Source organism: Paramisgurnus dabryanus, chromosome 15 (assembly GCF_030506205.2).
Source record: "Paramisgurnus dabryanus chromosome 15, PD_genome_1.1, whole genome shotgun sequence".
Taxonomy (NCBI): Eukaryota; Metazoa; Chordata; class Actinopteri; order Cypriniformes; family Cobitidae; genus Paramisgurnus; species Paramisgurnus dabryanus.
In genome coordinates this window covers 34,534,760-34,554,673 of record NC_133351.1, presented here as the reverse complement: position 1 = coordinate 34,554,673, position 19,914 = coordinate 34,534,760, and the positions used below count along the sequence as shown (strand labels likewise).

General features: G+C 38.6%; 1 protein-coding gene across 2 annotated transcripts; it reads right to left on the bottom strand.

The window, feature by feature from the left end:
- Nucleotides 1-1,479: 1,479 nt before the first annotated feature.
- On the bottom strand, nt 1,480-14,548 carry sp3a (sp3a transcription factor). Of its 2 annotated transcripts, none has more exons than XM_065293218.2 (8): nt 14,369-14,548; nt 14,047-14,120; nt 13,801-13,908; nt 10,885-11,847; nt 9,957-10,173; nt 9,344-9,533; nt 5,401-5,597; nt 1,480-3,979 (listed from the first exon to the last, which is right to left on the bottom strand). In XM_065293218.2, the coding sequence occupies exons 1-8, from the start codon at nt 14,373-14,375 to the stop codon at nt 3,660-3,662; spliced, it is 2,076 nt and encodes a 691-aa protein (XP_065149290.1). In that variant the 5' UTR covers nt 14,376-14,548; the 3' UTR covers nt 1,480-3,659. The 2 variants fall into 2 exon arrangements, with proteins under 2 accessions (XP_065149290.1, XP_065149291.1); XM_065293219.2 differs by having other exon boundaries at nt 9,344-9,434.
- Nucleotides 14,549-19,914: the final 5,366 nt, after the last annotated feature.

Sequence of the window (19,914 nt, the reverse complement as noted above, 5' to 3'; positions counted from 1 at the left end):
AGAACTGATAATACTGTGCATATTAAACAGATAAAAAGACAAGTAACAGATCTGTGGACACTTCTTTGAGTTCGAAGTTGCATGCAAAATCCATTTGGCTCAAAAATCTGAGGGCATGACGCTTCTGTTTGTGTGTTTTTATGACCTCTTGAAAACTACATAGGGATGTATTAAAAAAAAAGTCAGACCACAAGAAATACACACTTTCCCACCACTATAAATTTTGTCAGCTACACAATTTCATTTCCACAGCTAATTTTTTTGTATTCAAGAAACACTCTCAACCATAAAGTGTTACGTAGCCTTAAACCTCCTCAAAGAGGAAATTGCTGTAAGTATATTTCTAGATTGGAAATGAAAAATGGGGAATGATTTTCACACTTGAGCAAGTCCAAGAATAAACATGTTTCCAAATGCAATTTAAGGGGGTAAAACAGTAGGTGGATGCTCTCCGTGTACCGTCCCTCTTTTATAAATATTTGAACAGTGACTTAAGATTCCAAACTAATTTAGGAATAAATCAGAGTCACATGAAGCGGTCAGAGATTCAGCTGGATCCCCATCTGGCCCTGCTGCTGCAGTGACATCTGCTGGACTTTATGTACACAAAGGTTACACACTCTCACACATGCACAATCACACAGTATGTAAATGTAACCATCTAAAACACACCAGAGATATTAAATGTAACCAAAACACAAATTTGTATATGGTGAGATGAGAAACTAAATATACAATTATTTCTTAAACCACTTTCCTAACAATTGTATGGATGTTTTAAAGGTATAGTTCACCCAAAAGTGAAAATCCTGTCATTTTCTCATCCTCATGAACTTTAATGAACACAAAAGAAGATATTTTGATAAATGATGGCAAGCGCACAGTTGACGGTACCCATTGAATTCCATCATATTTGTTTTTCCTATGATGAAAGTCAATGTTTACAATCAGCTGTGTGCTTACCATAATTTATCAAAATATCTTATTTTGTGTTCACCAGAAAAAAAAAAGAAATTCATATTTAGAACAACATGAGGATGAGTAAATGATGACATATTTTTCATTTTTGGGTGAATTATCCCTTTAGGTTCTGGTCACATTAAAGGATGTTTTTACATAAGCTAGTAAAAGCAAACAGGTGATTAAAACTATTGGGACAAAGATAAAAGGCAGCACCTGAAATACACACTTTCTGTGCATATAATATTATGATCAAATTAAGACAAATGACAATCAGGACGTTACGTTTAGTCATTTTAGTGTGAAATAAACAGCTGCCCTCAAAAGTGGGCATTGTACAACAGTTTGAAGCTTTCTTGAAGAAAAGACCAAATAAAAAGGATAAAAGTGACATGTTAAGATGCTATTTATAATGAACAAAATCAAATCAGACATCACAAACTAGGAAAATATAGTAAAAATGCAATCTGGATCATTGACAGAGCAAAGACTCTTATCAAATCAGCAAACAAAATAGTGTTTCATTATCTGTCATTTGCCTGCTGGGCTTTTAATCAAAACATATGAAAATGTGGTTCAATAAACTGAATAGTGTAAAAACCTTTTGGCTATTGGAGGTTGGCAACGGAACTCAAAAGTGAATTGAGAGACAATCATTTTTAGTTAAAAAAGCAAAAAAAAAAAAAAAAAACATATAGAATAAGTGTACAGTAACAAGTGGAAACAAAGCCATACTTGTACATGGACAGCAATGCATTCTCTTTACAAAATATTCATGATCAAACTTATAGTTTAACAATGGGTAACAGGGAGTAATCTCCTGTCAGGACCTGTTAAAAGGCAACTGAGCGTCTACATGGCTACGGTAAGCAGATGAAGGAGACAGATCTTTACAAAACCCCACATAACAACAACCTGGGATATATTGCCTAAAACATCACAGAGTTAAGCAGTGATGTGACTTCTCAAACCCAACACAAGCGTAAAGGGCAGAGGTATTGTCCCACCAAACATTTCTTTGTTTTACAATGGTGTACACTACACCTGTAGGACTTATTTTAACCTGGCATCAGTATTTGATTCCAGAGATTCAGAGCTGCTCTTTTGGTCCTAAAACATGATCCAGGTCCACAAACAGACACGCATAAAAGAAACAGTTTCTTGCTCACTTCATCAAAGTGTGAATCAAATAAATTTTGGCAAACTACAAACCAATTAATTTCATACAAACAATTTTTGACTTATAGTACAGTTTGTTTAAAAAAAAAAAAAAGTGAAGCCAAAGGTAGTTTGTTTCTTAGAAAAGCAGTTGTAGACACCACAAATCCAGATTACAAGGTATATAAATATTTTCGCTCAAAAAGACTTATTTTTCAACAAATGCATACTAAAGATCTGATCAACAACAAGAGGTTTGAGAAATATGATACATAAAATGTTTTTTAATTACATGATTGTTTTAATGTTCCCATTTGTTGGGCCTGGGTCTCCCTAAAGAAAATAAAACTACATAAAATAAAAACCCATTTTAAGAGACGTTTAAAGACACTTTCAAAACTCCCAACAGCTGAATGGCAAACTTCATTCTAATATTTTATCTTCCTCCTCATTTGAAAAAACTTACACCACTAATATCACTTTAACCTAGAATTAAATTACATTAAAGTTCACAAAAAATCTAATCTGTCATTATGTACTCACCCTCATATCATCCCAAACCTGTATGCTGTTACTTTTTAAACCGAGAACCAGATAATTCAAAGTCACCGTGCCTGTCACGCTCCAGTCTAATGCATGAAACAAATATCTAAATGTTAATCTTCGATGGAATATAACCAATAGATAACACACTGGTTGTGTTTTGGAGTCTGTGCTCTCTTATTTGCACTCTTTACATTATGAATGCAAACATGGACCGGACAACTTTCTTTCAGAGGTTGAGAAGATGGTCAGTGAAGAATGACTTGCTATTTGGTCTGTTCCTCAAACAGCCATCATATGTCTTAAGATGACAATAAAGCACCAGTTATTGTTAGTTTTTCCTTCTTGAAATATCTAAACGTGGTCACTATGAACTATTCAGATTTTTTGTATCCAATAGACAAAAGCATACAGATGAGGGTGTGTAAATAATGAATTTTTTTGTGAACTATTCCTTTAACATTAGCCACCAGTTACCCACCACTGCTGCATTCTTTATACAACATGATTATACCCACACCAACAAGTACATACTGAAACGGGAGCTTAAAACACCCATGAAGAACTCTAGCTTTGTACACAACAGCTTATAATACAAAATAAGGCATTTCAGTGTTGTATGTGAAAAGAAATAATGCTTAGCCCATAAAAAGATGAACAAAACCCCCAATAATTCTATATTTGTAAAATATATATATATATATGTGTGTGTTCGTGTGTGTATTTATATTTATATATATATATATATGTATATGCATTCACGTAAATGTACATATTTACGTAAAGAAGAGTAAATATGTAAAGGTACAAAAGCAAAGTATATGCGTGAGTGTAGAACTGATGTAGTCAAAATGAAGTCTGAGGCCCCAGCAGAGGATGTGACATCATAGAGGAAGAGATGGAACCTTAGCAGTCCAATAGAACGGTTCAGTTGTATCCCAGAGCAGCGGTTCCTTTCAAAAAAACTACTCCCCCTCTGCACCAGACCAGTCATGCAGTCACTCGGCCGTGTCCCCGGCGGACACAGAGACTAACTGCAGAGGAATCTCAGCCGTACCCATCTGCTCCTGTGAGCCGGAGGTGTTGACCGTAGCGTTGACTGTGGCCAAGCCCTGCACGCCACCCGGTTGGATGTTGGTGAGGATGAGTGTGGTACCACCCGCTGTGATTATGCTGTCTGTGGTCATTGCCCCGCCCACACTGCCTACCACGGCTCCGACCCCTACCTTCTTATTCTGGTGCGTCTTTATGTGCTTGGCCAGGTGATCGCTACGCATGAACCTCTTTGAACACTCTGAACACACAAACTTCTTCTCTCCTGTCACAGCATAGACAAATAATTCATTAGTGCGAAAAATGCATTGAAATAACTTGCATATAGTGCTAACACAACTTTTTTTAGCATTGTAACAACATTGTACTTAATTGAATGTGTCATTTAATGTTGAGGCGTCCATCTCGACAGTAACGTCACAAATGTCGTTATGTTGAGATTGGTCTGTTTTCCAGCAGTCTTTTGCATGCACAAGGTTTACATAAGGAGGAAACAATCGTGTTTGAGGCTCACGATATGTCATTACCATGTACAGAGCTTGTATTATTCATCTGTAGCAAGGTAAATACAGTTTTACATTCTATGGCACCTTTAAATCAACAAACTAAATTAAAACTAGACTAAACAAGAGGTTGAATTTTTTGGTTTTCTATGTGGTTTGCAAATTTTGCAACACTTTCATTAAAAGTTGTGACATTTAAAAGTTTAAATCCCTGATTTTGCAATGTTCTTGCTGTTTTGTTAGAAAACAGCTATGAATAACGAGTAACACTGGTAAATACTACAACTCAGTCAACACTAAAATGAGACTTTCTGTAACGTCTACCATTCTGTACTGCATGTTATTTATTTGGTGTGACAATTTTTGCTGTTATGTCCTCAATTTTAACTATATAAAAATATAAATAGAAAGGAATTCCATACAATTAAAAACTGATGATTTTACACAATATCTAACCAGGCCTGTGAAAACCCACTTTAACCATAAAAACATCTTACATAATGTAAAGAACATTTTGTGAAAATATAACCTTTAGGGATGCACCGATACCACTTTTTTGGAATACGAGTACGAGTACTTACATTTCAGTACTTGCCGATACCAATACCGAGTACTTAATAAAAAAACATGATTTAAATTTACAGGTAACAGCTTTAGTCATATAATTTAACAAAAAAACAAAGGACTAGTTTTCCAGTTTGTTGTAAACTCTGCCTCTTTGGACAACACAAGAGACATTAACCCCTTACACGCCGCTCAAACATAGACATTTCTCAGACCGTGGTATCGATTCCAGGTATCGGGGGGACTTTTAACGAGTACTTTAGAAAATGTGGTATCGAGGCCGATACCAGTATCGGTATCGGTGCATCCCTAATAACCTTGATATCTTTAATATTCATCGAGCAAACTCATGTCAAATATTGAAATTAAACTTTGATGATTTTACTCTCACTATCAGATTATGAAACATTAACCTGGTTTTCACAGGCCGAGTCACATATTTATGAGCTATGAATATTTTGCATTGTTAGCTTAGCGACATGCTAATGTCAAACTCAAATTAATTACGATTAAGTCTCCTGTGAGCTTCACATTAAGTTTCAGGATACTGCTTAAGAAAGTATGTCAGCTTGTTATCTGGTAAAGACACATAATTGTGTGTGTGTGTGTGTGTGAGTACCGGTGTGTGTTCTCCTGTGTCGCTGTAATTCATCACTGCGTGTGAATCTTTTCCCACAAAACATCCAGGTGCAGACAAAGGGTCTCTCCCCCGAGTGCCAGCGCAGGTGAGCTCGCAAGTGAGATGTCTTCCCATACACCTTCCCACAGCCGACTATATGACAAACATGCTGCTTCTTCTTGCCCATGTTTGATCCTCTGCAACACAAGATAAGACGACATACAGTCAGTACAAAAGTAAATAACACAAATGTTTCATAAAGACAATTCAAGTAGACAAACAGAAGAGACTAATATATAATCTGATATCATTTGGTCATTTTAATAATAGTGCATATAAAGAGTTCAGGTGCAAACCCATTTAAGTGCATCTTTTTTATCAGGTTCTTATGTTTAGTTTCATAATTTCACTTTAATGGCAATGTAAAGGTTATTAGTCAGTAATTGAGATGGCTTAATTCATGGCTTTTAATTCACTAATGTCATTTTAGTTATTTCATTGGTATTTTACAAAGTTGACGGTCTTTCACTGCAAAACCAAGTGCATTCAAGTTTTTTTGAGAAACCTTCACTTCTAAAAAAAAACTCAGTTAATTTCCTAATATATTCTGTAAACCTCCTTTAACCAGAAAAAAAATATTTTGCCGCTCGACAACTGAAATCAGTCAGTCAACAAATTATTTTTCTTTGCACCTCATTGTGGCTTTTTTGTTCACACTGCTGGTAAAAGTGGCCCAAATCTGATGTTCTCATGACAGTTTGAACAGCACAATCCGATTGTTTTCAAATCAGACCCAGGCCACTTTCATATGTGGTCTTAAATGGGGCAATCCGACTTCAGTCTATACGGCCATGTCACATTTCATTCAACTTTTACGAGCAGCATCCATGTTTTTTCCACAAACAGTGTGCTGTGTCTAGGGTTGCAAAATTCCAGGAATTTTCAAGGCTGGAAACCTTCCATGGGAATTAACAGGAATATTTGGGAATTAATGGGAATAAACTGGGAATTTGAAAAATAAAAATGCGGAGTTGGGAAATAAGTCAAGTAAGTTTTGATAATAAAACTTGAATAAATACATTATAGTTTAGCAAATAACAAAATGTGTTTATACAGTAGCTAGCCAGTAAATCAGATATATAAATGTAAGCTAGCACTATTATAATAACTATAATAATGTTATTATGCTTTTGTGTTACTCAATGAAAGAATCAATTCAAGTTTTACTTACAATTAAATCAGTCAAGACTTTATTGTTATAATACATTATTGGTAAAACCTTGCATGCATCTCTGCTAATGACCAAACTAAATGTTTATTTATGCTAAAAGTGTATATAAATGTCCAAAAAATTCCCATAAATTTGGAATATTTAAAAAAAATACCCAAATTACAATCCCAGGGAAAGTTTTTAAAAATTAACCAGAAATAATACACCCCTTTGCAACCCTAGATGCGTCTAACTTCACGTTGTCTTCTGCGCATGCTGTTCACTTCAGGGCTGTATACAATTTACACATGAGACTGAGGGCAGTTGCATTTAAATTAGGGATGCGCCGATACCACTTTTTTGGAATACGAGTACGAGTACGAGTACTTGCATTTCAGTACTTGCCGATACGGATACTGAGTACTTAATAAAAAACATGATTCAAATTTACAGGTAACAGCTTTAGTCATATAATTTAACAAAAAAACAAGTGACTAGTTTTCCAGTTTATTGTAAACTCTGCCTCTTTGGACAACACAAGAGGCATTAACCCCTTACACGCCACTCAAACATAGACATTTCTCAGACCGTGGTATCGATCCCGGGTATCGGGGGACTTTTAACGAGTACGAGTACTTTAGAAAATGTGGTATCGAGGCCGATACCAGATACCAGTATCGGTATCGATGCACAGGGAGCTACACTGCGACCAAAATGGTCGCATATGCGACCTTTTGAACTGCCGTTGCGACCCTAATTTTTAATGGGTCGCAAATGTGCTACCTAATGTTTTAGACAATATGCTATGATTTACTATGAGCATTTATTAAAACAGAAATGTGGATTTTAAGAATACGTTTTATAACATGCTCTGAGCCATCAACACGTTGGCTTCATTTTACGTGAAAGCACGTCGTGTCTCTCCCTATCAGTGTGCGTTTGCGTGCTCCGCTGTTTTTCAATGAATTAGGTGCGACGCAAGCGCAGTGTCTTCCATGTTTCTGAACTTGAGCAGAGGTCTTTCTTCACTGAGGACGCGGGACCCGTATGGTTCCGGGTTTATATTTTAAATGGTCTGTCGGGTGCGGTTAGGTCCTAGTTTAATTACTTTGGGTCCCAAGTCTGATTAATGTTGTGTTTATAACCCGAGTCGATCGGAAAACGGCCATGAGCGCTACCGCGCTAAAGCTCGAGTGCAGATTCAGCGTGCCTTCGGTTTCTATGGCGATGGTTCTTGTTACGACCACGCGCTGCATTTGCTTTCTCACATTTTTTTAATGATCTTATTATTAATAAACCACATCTTTTCTAAAACCATATCCATATTAAGTTTGGACAGAGATTGTAGCAAAAAGCAATGCTAATGTCAAGCCAATTGCACTGAACGAGCAAAGCAATGTAAAGTTTGTCACCGGGACAGCAAGTAGACTTTTAAATCTGAAATAATGAGTGGATTAAGCTTTTTAAATCGGCAAGAGAGAAATAGAAAGATAGAGCAAAAGCAGTAAATCTAATAGAAATTATTACCATTATAACATCAGTCATAACATCAGTCACATTTATAATCTATAGACCTGCACTGTCTATTAATTTACTATACATAGTATTGTATTATATTAAGTTTGATAAAAGGGGTCTAATTGCTTCATATATCAGTGCAAAAACAGTAAGTGTTTTCGTGGTGCTTTGACAAACAGTGTCAGCTTTGTTAATGGCAAAGAAAGTTTGGGGTGGTTAGATTGATGAAATATAATGTGAAATTAATATTAATTTTCAATGAATCAAAGTATTGTGTTGTGTCACACATTATTAGTTCTACGTCACATGTATAGTAGACCATTATTTGTCAGGGGGTAATAATTGCCCTTTTCACCGGCTACCACCACCAAGTACATTTCAGATCTGTGGGAAACACTGCAACGTTTAAGAAAACAAGGCGGCATGTGGTTTAAAAGATGGCAAGTAAAATAAAAAGCATATCTGTATGCAATACAGTTTCATTATTGTTCATTATTATCCGGAGCGCCTTAATATAACTTGAAAAAAATATGTGCGACCAAATCATATTTTGCGCCAGTAACTGAAAAAGTTGGTAGCGCAAGTGCCACCAGTGGAAAAGGTTAGTGTAGTTCCCTGATGCATCCCTAATTTAAATGATAATGTGAATAACAGCGCAAAAAAATCAGATTTGAGCATCAAGACCTGCAGTGAATTCTGCCAACAAACTGTCTTTCTGAATGGCCTGAGGCAGTGTTTCCCAATCCTGGTCCTCAAGTACCCCCTTCCAGAAAGTTTTTGATGTCTCCTTATTTAAAACACCTGATTCAACTCATCAGCCTCCTTCCAGAATGGTTAACATGTCTCCCCAACAAGCTCATGAGTTAAATCAGGTATGTTAAATAAGGAGACATCTAAAACTTTCTGGGAGGGGGTACTTGAGGACCAGGATTGGGAAACACTGCCCTAAGGCATTAAGCGGATTTGAAGCAAAATTATTTGATAAACGTATAGTACGAACATGCTCAATATCACTAATTTTTGACATTTTCAGTTTTAACTAATATATTGAATAATAAAATGTAGCAATCACACAAAAGTTTGTTATCATAAAAATAAAAGAAATTGTAGTCATTTAGTTTGTGTCTCTGAATGAGATCAGAAGTCCTGGGCCATCCACTCCACATCTTTTCAAAAAACACTTCATTAACATTTTATTAAAAAATAAAAACTCACCTCCCGCCTCCTTCTTTGCAGTTAGGGCAGGTGCATGCGACCCTGCGCAGTCGTTTGCCCTCCTGGCTCAAGCCCTCCATCTCCTCCTCCACTAAACGAACACGAAGGTGAGAGAGGTCATTGGCATTCAGCGTAGAGCTACTGTCCAGAGGCCACTCCTCCGAATCAGGCTCCTCCTTAATCTGAATATCTACAGAGTATAGTATGATCAGAGTTACACTAACAAAACCGTAGTTACTGCTAGACTCAAGCACATCATCTCCTGATCTCCTTTCACCACACTGCCTATTTCGAGTGGCTTTGTCCCAAAACTCGGCTAGTCAAGATTCCTTACACCAAAAGTACAATCCTTGCAAAGAACAGCCTATTTAATTGTAAGGTACCTTTAAGACCTTTACATGACCTCTGTCACGAGTGGCGTAGTTCACACTGACGTTCATCAGAGCGGGACAAGTTGCTGAATATACTGAATAGGTAATGATATCTAAATGTGGACGGTCAAATGTTACTAAGCATCATGAGGTTTTCTAAATCATTTCAGATTTCACATTAACTTTAAATGTAATCATTCTTATCTCTGAAGGAGAGGTTTTATCATCATCTCCAGCCATACCTCCAGTGCTGTCAGTGTCTTCAGACTGTTGGAACTGAACACCTGCCTGACCCACCGAGTTCACCGTCACTGACTGCAGGTTAGGAATCTGTCCTGATGCCAGACTGACCGGTGTACCGCCCTGACCCAGAGACAGTGTCTGCACTGGGGCCAGGGTGATTTGCTGAGTTGGAGTCGTCTGGAGTTGAAGGTTCTGGAGGTTCTGAACTCCTTGTACCTGCAAATACGAAGGTCAACAGAGTTTGGTTACGACTAAAATATCTGTTAGAAGTTTTAAGCTAACAAATACAGATTAAGGACAAAAATTTCATTATATTATATTTTGCTTAGTATATATATATATATCATAAGACCACATTGTGGGCCATTCTGAATGTTTTTGGTGTATCTGCTGAATACTGGTGTACTGTTCTCAAAATATATTAAGTAGTGATGCACCGATGTATCGGCCGCCGATATTTATCGGCCGATTTTTGATGAATTTATAACCATCGGCATATCGGCAAGAGCACGAGAAAGGCCGATACCGATTGTTTATTAATTAACTGCATAAAAAAATCCATTATATGTAAAAAAAAATGAGTTAATGTTGTTAATAAAATAAATGCTGAATAGCAAAAACCACCTTTGAAGGTTGTCATGCTGTCTTATTATATTTGTTTTAGCGTAATTTGTGCCTCTCTTATTAGGTTGGTCAGTTGAATGTTAATTAGATAAAATCCATGTTCAGTAAAAATAATTTGATGCAGAAATAAACTAGCTAATAGACCAACTGTATAGTATTGTATACAAGTGTTTAATATCCGTATCGGCATCGGTATCGGCCAGAAGTTGTCTGTTTAAATCGGGATCGGCCCAAAAAAATCCTATCGGTGCATCCCTAATATTACGTTTCCCAAATTACAAATTCACTGCTGGAAAGTCGTACCTGGAAGGTCTGCCACTGTATCTGTCCTGATGGTGTGACTGTTTGGGCCTGGATGAGGAAGGTTCCTGGGTTGATGAGCTGGATGTTTTGTTGGGACTGAGCAGACAGCTGACCGTCACTGCTTTGTACAGGCAACTGCTGTAACTGGATCACCTGCTGTCCGCCCGACACCTGCACCGCACCCTGAGTGAGGTAGCCCGATCCATCCCCCTGTTCACCCTGCGTCAGCACGCCCGTCCCATCTATCGTGCTGGTCGGCTGCTGCGAGGATGCTGAAGATGTGGTAGGCACATACATGTCATTAGAGTTGAGCGTCTGTTGCTGATCTCCCGCTTTCTCCGAGCCTTCAGTATTATCTGCGCTCGGATTGGTCATAATTAGCTGTCCATCAGCAGTGACGCCGGTGGCTATTGGCTGGGCCCCCGAGAGTCCGAGAGAGTCCAGATCGACGCTGTTTATGGGCACAAAGGTAATGTTACCAGGCAAACCCAGAGGCACGTTCGTGACCACTTGACCCTGGCTGCTGAAGGCAGAACTTCCCAGAGAAACCTGTGGTATCTGCACTTGGCCCGACTGGGTCATGAGGTTGTTGCCAAGAACATCGGCTGATGACGCTCCCGTGACGCTGATGGTCTGAGTCCCGTCTGGGAGGATTTGGATCTGCCCTGAGGCATCCTGCGTCATTGAAGCTCCCTCGACCGAGAAACTCAGCTGCCCTTCGGATGTCTGCACCTGAGGGATCACTTGGTACTGGATGTTAGGCACTGTGCCGGTGGACGTGTCTGTCCCTGATGTTAGTAAGATGGACTGGTTCTGCAGACCCTGGAGGCTCTGGAGAGGAAGAACATATTGTCCGTTGGACGTGACGATACCTGTGCCGGGGAGATGCAAGACACCGGAATCATCCTTTACAGCCTCCCATCTGTCAGACGACCCTGTTAAGTGCACTGACAGGTCTGCGTTCTACAGGAGAAAAAGACATGTTTTACACAGAACAAAACAATGACACTACTAGACCATTAGTAAATGCATTATCTAACATGAACTAACAATGAGTAGTAGTGCTCCAATATAGCTAGTGGTCGAGCATTGCATTTGCAACGCAAAAGGTCATGGGTTCGAACCCAGGGAACATACATATGGTGCTTTTCCATTGCATAGTACCCCACAGTTTAGTTTAGTTTGGGTCGGGTCAGCTCACCTCACTCTGGCGGTTAGCTTTTTCATCAAGTTCCGTATCACTTCGCAGTGGGAGGGATTATAGGCGTGTCATTATATTTGCGCTGCATACTGCTGTGACATCATATAAGTGAGAGCGTCCTTGTACATTCCCATTCATTTATTTATTTCTCAGTTCGCCACAAAATTAAAATTGGCCACCACAAATAGATGTTTGCACATTATGTTTATCACTAAGGTTACCTCTATCTCACATGACAGTTTAAACACCCGTGGCGTCAGTAGTTGACGCACTCTGCTGAGCCTCATTGAAGTTGCATTTAAGCATATATAATACTGATGTGCTCGTCGCAAATGTTCCACCACAAACTGCAAGTTTGGAAAAAACGGTTATGGTGTCCCTGATTCTCAAACTGTTGATGTTTTCATCGCTAAAAGGGAGTTTGGGAACTTATAGCAGAGCACAACATTTTTCCTCGAGACAGCGCAAGCTAGCACTAAAGGTAATGCTAATCTTTACATTATAGTGATGACGCTTAGACGATTGACCAATCAGTGATCTACTGTGTTTTCGCGTCACATTTGGTATCAGCTCGGGTCGCTTGGAACCCCAACCAAGGTGGTACAAAACAAAGTATCGGGTACTACATACTGCACCCAATGGAAAAGCTCCCAAAAGTAAGCTGACCTGACCCAAACTAAACCAAACCGTGGGGTACTATGTAATGGAAAAGCGCCAATACTGACAAAATGTATACCTTGTAATGGACTGTAAGTCGCTTCAGATAAAAGTTAATTGGTAATATCTTACAGCATTTAGTGATCTTTGTCCATCTTAGTTAATACCAATACAATTGTTCAAGTTAGTTCACCATTAACTCATGTAAGCAGATAAAACTTTTAATAATATTATTTTTATTTATTTATTAATAAATGCTTGAATTAAAATTAATAAAGCTGTTATTGTAAATTCATGATAACTAATGAGTTTACCTCAATTGATGTCAACAAACAAAACCTTAGTGTAAATGTAAAATGGTCCAAAAATATTCATCAGTGCTGCTGAGGTCCCAAATAAGATTTACATTTATATTTCATAGACGCTTTTACCCCAAAACGACTTAATGTGCATTGCAAGGTATACAATTTATAACTATGTGCATTCCTAGGATTGAACCCACAACTTTTTGTGCTGCTTACACATTACTTTACCATTGAGTTACAGGAACACATTTTTTACAACTGTACACATTTTTGTATAAATTTAGTAATATTTCAACTCATGCCATGACCATGCAAAGCTGGAAAAGGTGGTACTGTATACACAGTATGCTTAAAGGGTAAGGAAATACTGTTACATCTAACAAACTCAGCCACAGGACTGTTGCCCCATATAGTCAACATTTACACAAATTAAAGAACTTTAAGAACAATAACTTTCAATTTCTGCTTATAAACCCCTAAAATACCTTCCCCTTTACAGTTGGTGTGATTTTTGTCCTCCCATTTTGAAAATAAAAGTGCTAAACCACATAAGAAGATCATACTGGTTCGTTACAACATGAGATTGGGCAAACAGTAATGTTAACTATTTGGGTGCTCGGTTCCTTAAACTTGTACTGAACCCTGGACAATTCTTGAAGTTTGAGGCATAAACATCAACACACCCGAGGACACAACCGTACTAAACGTCACTGCAAGGTCCTTTAAAGGTTATAAGAGTAGTTGGTGACTTACCACCCCAGCAGAACTGTTAGAATTCGCCGCGTTGTCTCCCCCGGGGGCGGGCGAACCGAGGCCCGTGCAGGTGGCGGCAAGCAGGGCAAGCGGCGAGGGCTGGCCGTCCTGATAATGGGCGGGTTTAACAAATGTAAGTGGGTGGCCACACAGGAAGTACTAGTGTTTTTAAACTGAACTAATTCAAAACTTCACCAAACCATATGCATTCGAGAGAAAGAGAGGAGATTGAAGGATTGAACTCACCTGCTCTACACCGCTGCCGTCCTGAGCGCTACTGCTGTCCGCCATCACTCCTGCTTTCACTGGCCCTTCAGGCGCTGACACACAAAACACAACAAAAGCCGTTAGAAACCGTGCACGTTTGGTGTTTTGACAGCCTCAGTTATTTTAACGGAAACGCTCAATTGCTTTCCTTCTAATCCGAGGTCTTTATTTATTTGCGCCACGGATCTTAAACTCGCATATTTACCCGCCAGCTAACGTTAGCTTAGCCTAGCCTAGCATAAATAGAGCCTGCACAAAGATTCAAAGCAGCCATTCCCGCGCTCGTCAAACTGCTACGTACCGGTCATTACGTGCGGTCTTTAAAAAAATACGGATATTTTGCGCTTATTTACACTCCGAGCATGATGATTTTAATCTGTATCTGCGCTCGCTTTAGTCCAGTTTGTTTTTTTCCTAATTTGATTGACGGCGGGGCTTCCACTTCGCAACTGCGTCACCAACAGGAAGTTCCGCCCTTCGTTTCGCTCTCATTGGTAGTCAGGTTTCAGAGCTCGTCTGTTAATTGGCCGTGTGTGATGTCTGTCATTTCAACCGGCTTGTTTCCTATCCCTCTGAAGTTTGGGCCGGTGAAGATGTGAGTGCGCTTTCTGCACACTGAACTGTTGTTGTATCAGTTGTTTTTGTTTTCGAGGCGTTGACTTTATCAGTGAATTTAAAGCTTATTGCCACGAATGCCTTACTCGTTTAATGTGATTTTATTCACATAATACAAAAACTCTAACGTTAGGTCACATCAGTTTTCTTTGTCTTTCAATATTGTAATCAGCTATTAAGAGATTTATGGTTTAATGTAAGAGCCACTTCAGCTCTGTTTAAGTGTTTCTCAAGTAACCAAAATGATTAATGATATGCAATTATTTCTGTAGCTTAGTCTGAATGCAGAAGAGAATTATCTCTTTCTAAATGATGAGAGGGAAATATCAACTATCCATAGTCGAACTCTGTTGGTAATATATAAACCCCTCTTATCTTTGATATTCCTTTTTCCCTATAATAGCTACAACTCTTCTTCTACTTTGTAGACAATGCTTATGGTTGGCTCTTCTGACAAAATGTTAAATACTCTTATCAGTGGTAAGTCATTTTGAATAAAAGTGTATCATATAATAAAGGAAAACACCACCCATTTTTATATTTTACTATGTTCTTACCCCAACTTAGACAAATGAATGCATACCTATCTCTTACAATGCGTGCACTTAATCATTGTACAGCGCGTTGGGAATGTGTTAGCATTTAGCCTAGCTCCGTTCATTCCTTAGGATCCAAACAGGGATGAATTTAAAAGCCACCAAACACTTCCATGTTTTCCCTATTTAAAGACTTTTACATGAGTAGTTGTTACAACAAGTAAGTATGGTGGCACAAAATAAAACATGGCAATTTTTTAAGCAGATAAAATTGAGAACTAGATTGTATGGCAGAAGAGGATTTAAGGGGTTCATACACTGGACGCGCAGCTCGGCGTCGAGTCGCATCTAGGTCAACTCGGAGGTATCGTAGAACCAGAAGTGCACATTAAATAGCGCAAGTTTAGTCAGATAGCCTCTACTTCAAAATGCAAAATATACGTTAGCAGCCAATGTTAATTGTTAATGATTTGGGACAAATATGATGTTAATGTTAAACTATGTGAGTGGCGCAAATTTGAGCAACTTCCTGAGTCATAGCTGGGCGCCGCGGACAGGCTACACCTGTCGGTGCCGGTGTGCGTATACTCATAGAACACAATGTGCTCGGGTTATTTTTAGAACGGCGCTAAGCTGAGTGTCCGGTGTGCGACCCCCTTTAGTTTGCAGCACTTCAACCTCCGGTGCAGTGCTGACGGAAGTTTGAGCGAGAGGGGGAGGAGTCAAGAGTGATGATGTTACTGCTAGGTTGAAGTGCTGCAAACTAAGTGCTCTTCTGCTAGGCTAAATGCTAACACATTAGATTAAGTGCACACATTGAAAAAGATAGGTATGTATTAATTCATCTAAGTTGAGGTAAGAACATAGTAAAATATTGAAAAACTGTGGCGTTTCCTTTAACTTGTACTGTAATTTTGGTCACTTTTTTGTGTTTGTTACTGTGTAATTAGAGTGATTATTTATTAATGTTATTGATATATTTGGTTTATATTAAGTAGGTATTTATTGTTATTATTGCATGTTGTTGAATGCTTTATTCTGATTGGCCAGTCGAGACATTTGCAGGTTTGAATTCCCAGATAACAACCGCTCAAAACTAATAACACGTGGTAACCTGCATGTTGCAAATCATTTTAACAGGTTCAGTTTAATATTACCCACAAATTAAATATGAATATGTCTTTTAAGTAAGCAATAAGGTACGAGCGGCCGTTACTTATTCACGATACAGCACTTGCCTCAAGTAACTTATTGCTTTTATAAAACGGTTACCACACAATATTAAAGTAAAAAAAAAATATTAGTGCAACTTTCATGGAGTTAAATCAATAAAAAGCATTCCTTCTGCTAGAAAAAATAGTCCCTGACCGTGAACAAAAATGTGTTCCAATGTGTAATATGCATGAAAGCTCAAATAAAAACAACAAACCGATACGTGTGGTTGCTAAGGGTGTTGTTAAGGGCACAGTGATAAACAGAACGTTGGGTGAAGCGGTCATAGCCGTGTTTTATCGTGAATAAAGCACACCTATTGACCAATCAGAATCAAGGATTGGAACTAAAATTTTTATAATAACATATATAACATTTACAAATGATTAAACCAAGTAGTGTTTTCATGACATTTGAACATCTTGTCTTACCTTAAAAACAAAAGTAAACGGGGTTTTCTTGCGGTCGGTCTGCGTTTGTTAAAAGAAGCGTAATATTTTTAAAGAAATCAATATTTAATACTTCTTACCTTACTTATGAGGTAAATAGCTGTGTAATGAGCGTTCTAATGTACAGGCAGCCGATTGTTAAGTAAGGAATAATTGATGATGGGCCATTGAATAAGAAAATAATGCACACCCAAGGTGCCCGAACCGCTTGGTGTCGTGCCGTTACACCATGGGTGTGCATTATTTTCAAATAATTCAAAGGACCGGAGTCAATTATTCCTCTTATACCACGATTACCACAAACATTGCTCTCGTGCCTAATTTTAAGACATTTGAGAAGTTAGGTGTGCGGTTATTAGAAATTAATGCATAGCCACGGAACATTTCTCAGCCAATCAGAATACAGCATTCAACAGACCCGTGGTATAACATAAAATAAGCTCCTTCAGTGTGATACAACAACCTGCTGCCTGTACATTATCCCTTACGTATTGTAAAATTAAGAGTTATAATTGATTAAATAATACACAAGCAATGTAGGCTTATAAGATGTCCAATCAAGTTTGTTAGGCAAAGTAAAATCCTAATGGCAAAGAAAGAAGGCGGCATCAATATTAAAAGCCCTCAGTACAGTGTCAAACAAACAAACAAAAAACCCTACCAAAATCACAAAGACAAGAATGCTGGGCCTTCAAACTGTGGAGGCCCTTCAGTGGCAAATCATTTGATAAAGGGAATGATGGCATCTCTTTGTCACAATACTGTCTGCAATTCTTATCAACTTTGACAACTGATGTACCTATGCCTCCCTGCTTCGCAGTGCGTCAAGGGAGCTCAGCAGCACAGAATGAGAATGAAATTATCTTAGGAAATTAGACTGTCTGGGGGGCAAATTCGGCAGATTGTTTTGTTATTCACCAGAGAGTTTGAGATGAAAAACTGTTCCGATAAGACCTCACCAAGATCACTTTGCATGATCGTCCTAGATGTCAAGAAGGAAAAGAAAGTCTCCGAACTTTGTCTGTTGCAATGGTGTTGCTTTTATAAACGCTGAGAGATTAGCAAGATTGCATTGAGATAACAGCCCAGAAACATTCTGCACTCTCAGCTGCGTTCCCGATCTAAGACTTACTGTTCTCTGCATCGTTTCCACTATGTCAGCTCCTCCCAGAGAGTGACCAGAGAGAAGCGTTTTCCTTCAACCTTCAATTCAAACTTGGGCCATTACAGCCAGACTACAAAAGCACTTTCCGTGCACTCAGGGGCTCGCATCAGTGAGTGGGGGATATTTCCAATCACTCCGCTGTCACTCTGAGTGTCAGGTAAACACAGGCTGGCAGACAGAGCCTTTAGAAAGGCCCACATCTGTGGCTCTCGCTCTTCTGCCTTATACCTCGCGCTGCCTTATCCACAATCTAACGCACAAAGACACCCACGCGCAAATGGAAAGGCAAAACGCAGCTGTTGTACAATGCCGCATGTATCTAATCTCATATCTTTAGATTGAGGTACTACACAATAAGTTAATTGCTTCGAGATTTTGTCTTGCGTGTGAAAGGATGTGTTTTCAGGCTAGGTGACAAATTGGCTTGCAAACCAAGGAACAGGCTTGTGTGATACAAGAAGAGCTAAAACTTTGAACGTGGGATTGTGTTGTTGAATGATCTGGTCACAGATGAGCCATGAGTATATTTTGGGAGGTATAACACAGTTGAACTTCAAGAGCCAGAGTTTACATACAGTGCCCAACCATATATCTTCTTTGCAAAGCTTTATTCAAGGTTCCTCTATATCCTTACAAAATTAACCAAAAATGTAACTGTGGTAAAACAAAAAAAGCCATGGTTACTGTTATAAAACCATGCTTACCACAAAATAACAATGGTTTTGACAACCATGTTTTAAAAAAAAACCCATAGATAAACCCTGGTAACTGTAGTAAAACCATGGTTTTGCTAATAGTAATCAATACACCAAAAAAAAACATGGTTTTGCCTAACTTTACAAACTAAGTTTACACAAAGTGACATGAATTTGAACCCAAATACCTCCACAAATTTAAATTGGATTTCAACAAGCCCAAATATGTTGTTTGCTTCAATAGTTAGCTACAGTTTATTATTTATATTTAGCTTTTTCATGACCTGCCAACTGTGTTGTAGCAGTCTTGTAAGAATTTGTATGTCATTTACGAGTTGTTTAATTCGTATGAAGCAGACTGTACAAAAACGTACAATTATTATGAAAGAAACAATAGTGAGATTGTGAGATTCCAACTTTTGAAAGCAAATCATACAAAAAATATAAATATACAAATTAACCACCTCATACCTACAAATTGTCGTGAGAATATGTTGGATGCAGCTAAACAATTCCGTGCCAGTTTTTGTAAAGATTTGTTCCTCAATTTGATGCAATTACAAAAAAATTGGACTCATAATTGACGTAGAATTAGACACTTAGCTTAATGCATTTTGAATCTAAGGCAACAAAATCGTTCAAAAGAATAAATACAAATCCAGTTATTTATGACCTTTCAGAAATCTGCATGTTTCGTTCGGAGAGGGGGAAAAATCAGTCATTTTCCGTTATTTTGTAAAGCGCAGAGGTGAGAACAAGCTCTCCGTCTACTGGGGTGAAAATAGCCAGGCCTGCTTACAGCGTGAATATGAGTTGTTTCTGAAAGTGTTGTATTAACATATTGGCGAAGCCGCTCGCTGGGGCCGATCTGCAGTGGAAGGGACCGCGTGGAGAGAGTCTGCCCGGCTGGAGACTCCCGGTGGCCTGGGTAAATGGAACCTCAATGGGGAAGCTTCAAAATGGCACCACAGGAAAGTCTGTGGCCAGAATATCAAATGTGTCTCAATGACACACGAGAAAAGGGACCTCTTTGGACACCGCTCAGGTGAAGACAGAGGTTTTTACTGCGGTAGCAGCTTGGGCTAATGTTTGAAGAAAATATGAGTGGAAATTAGAATCAAATTTTGCTTTTTGCCTGCCCATGCAGGATAAGCAGATACCACAGATGTAGTTAT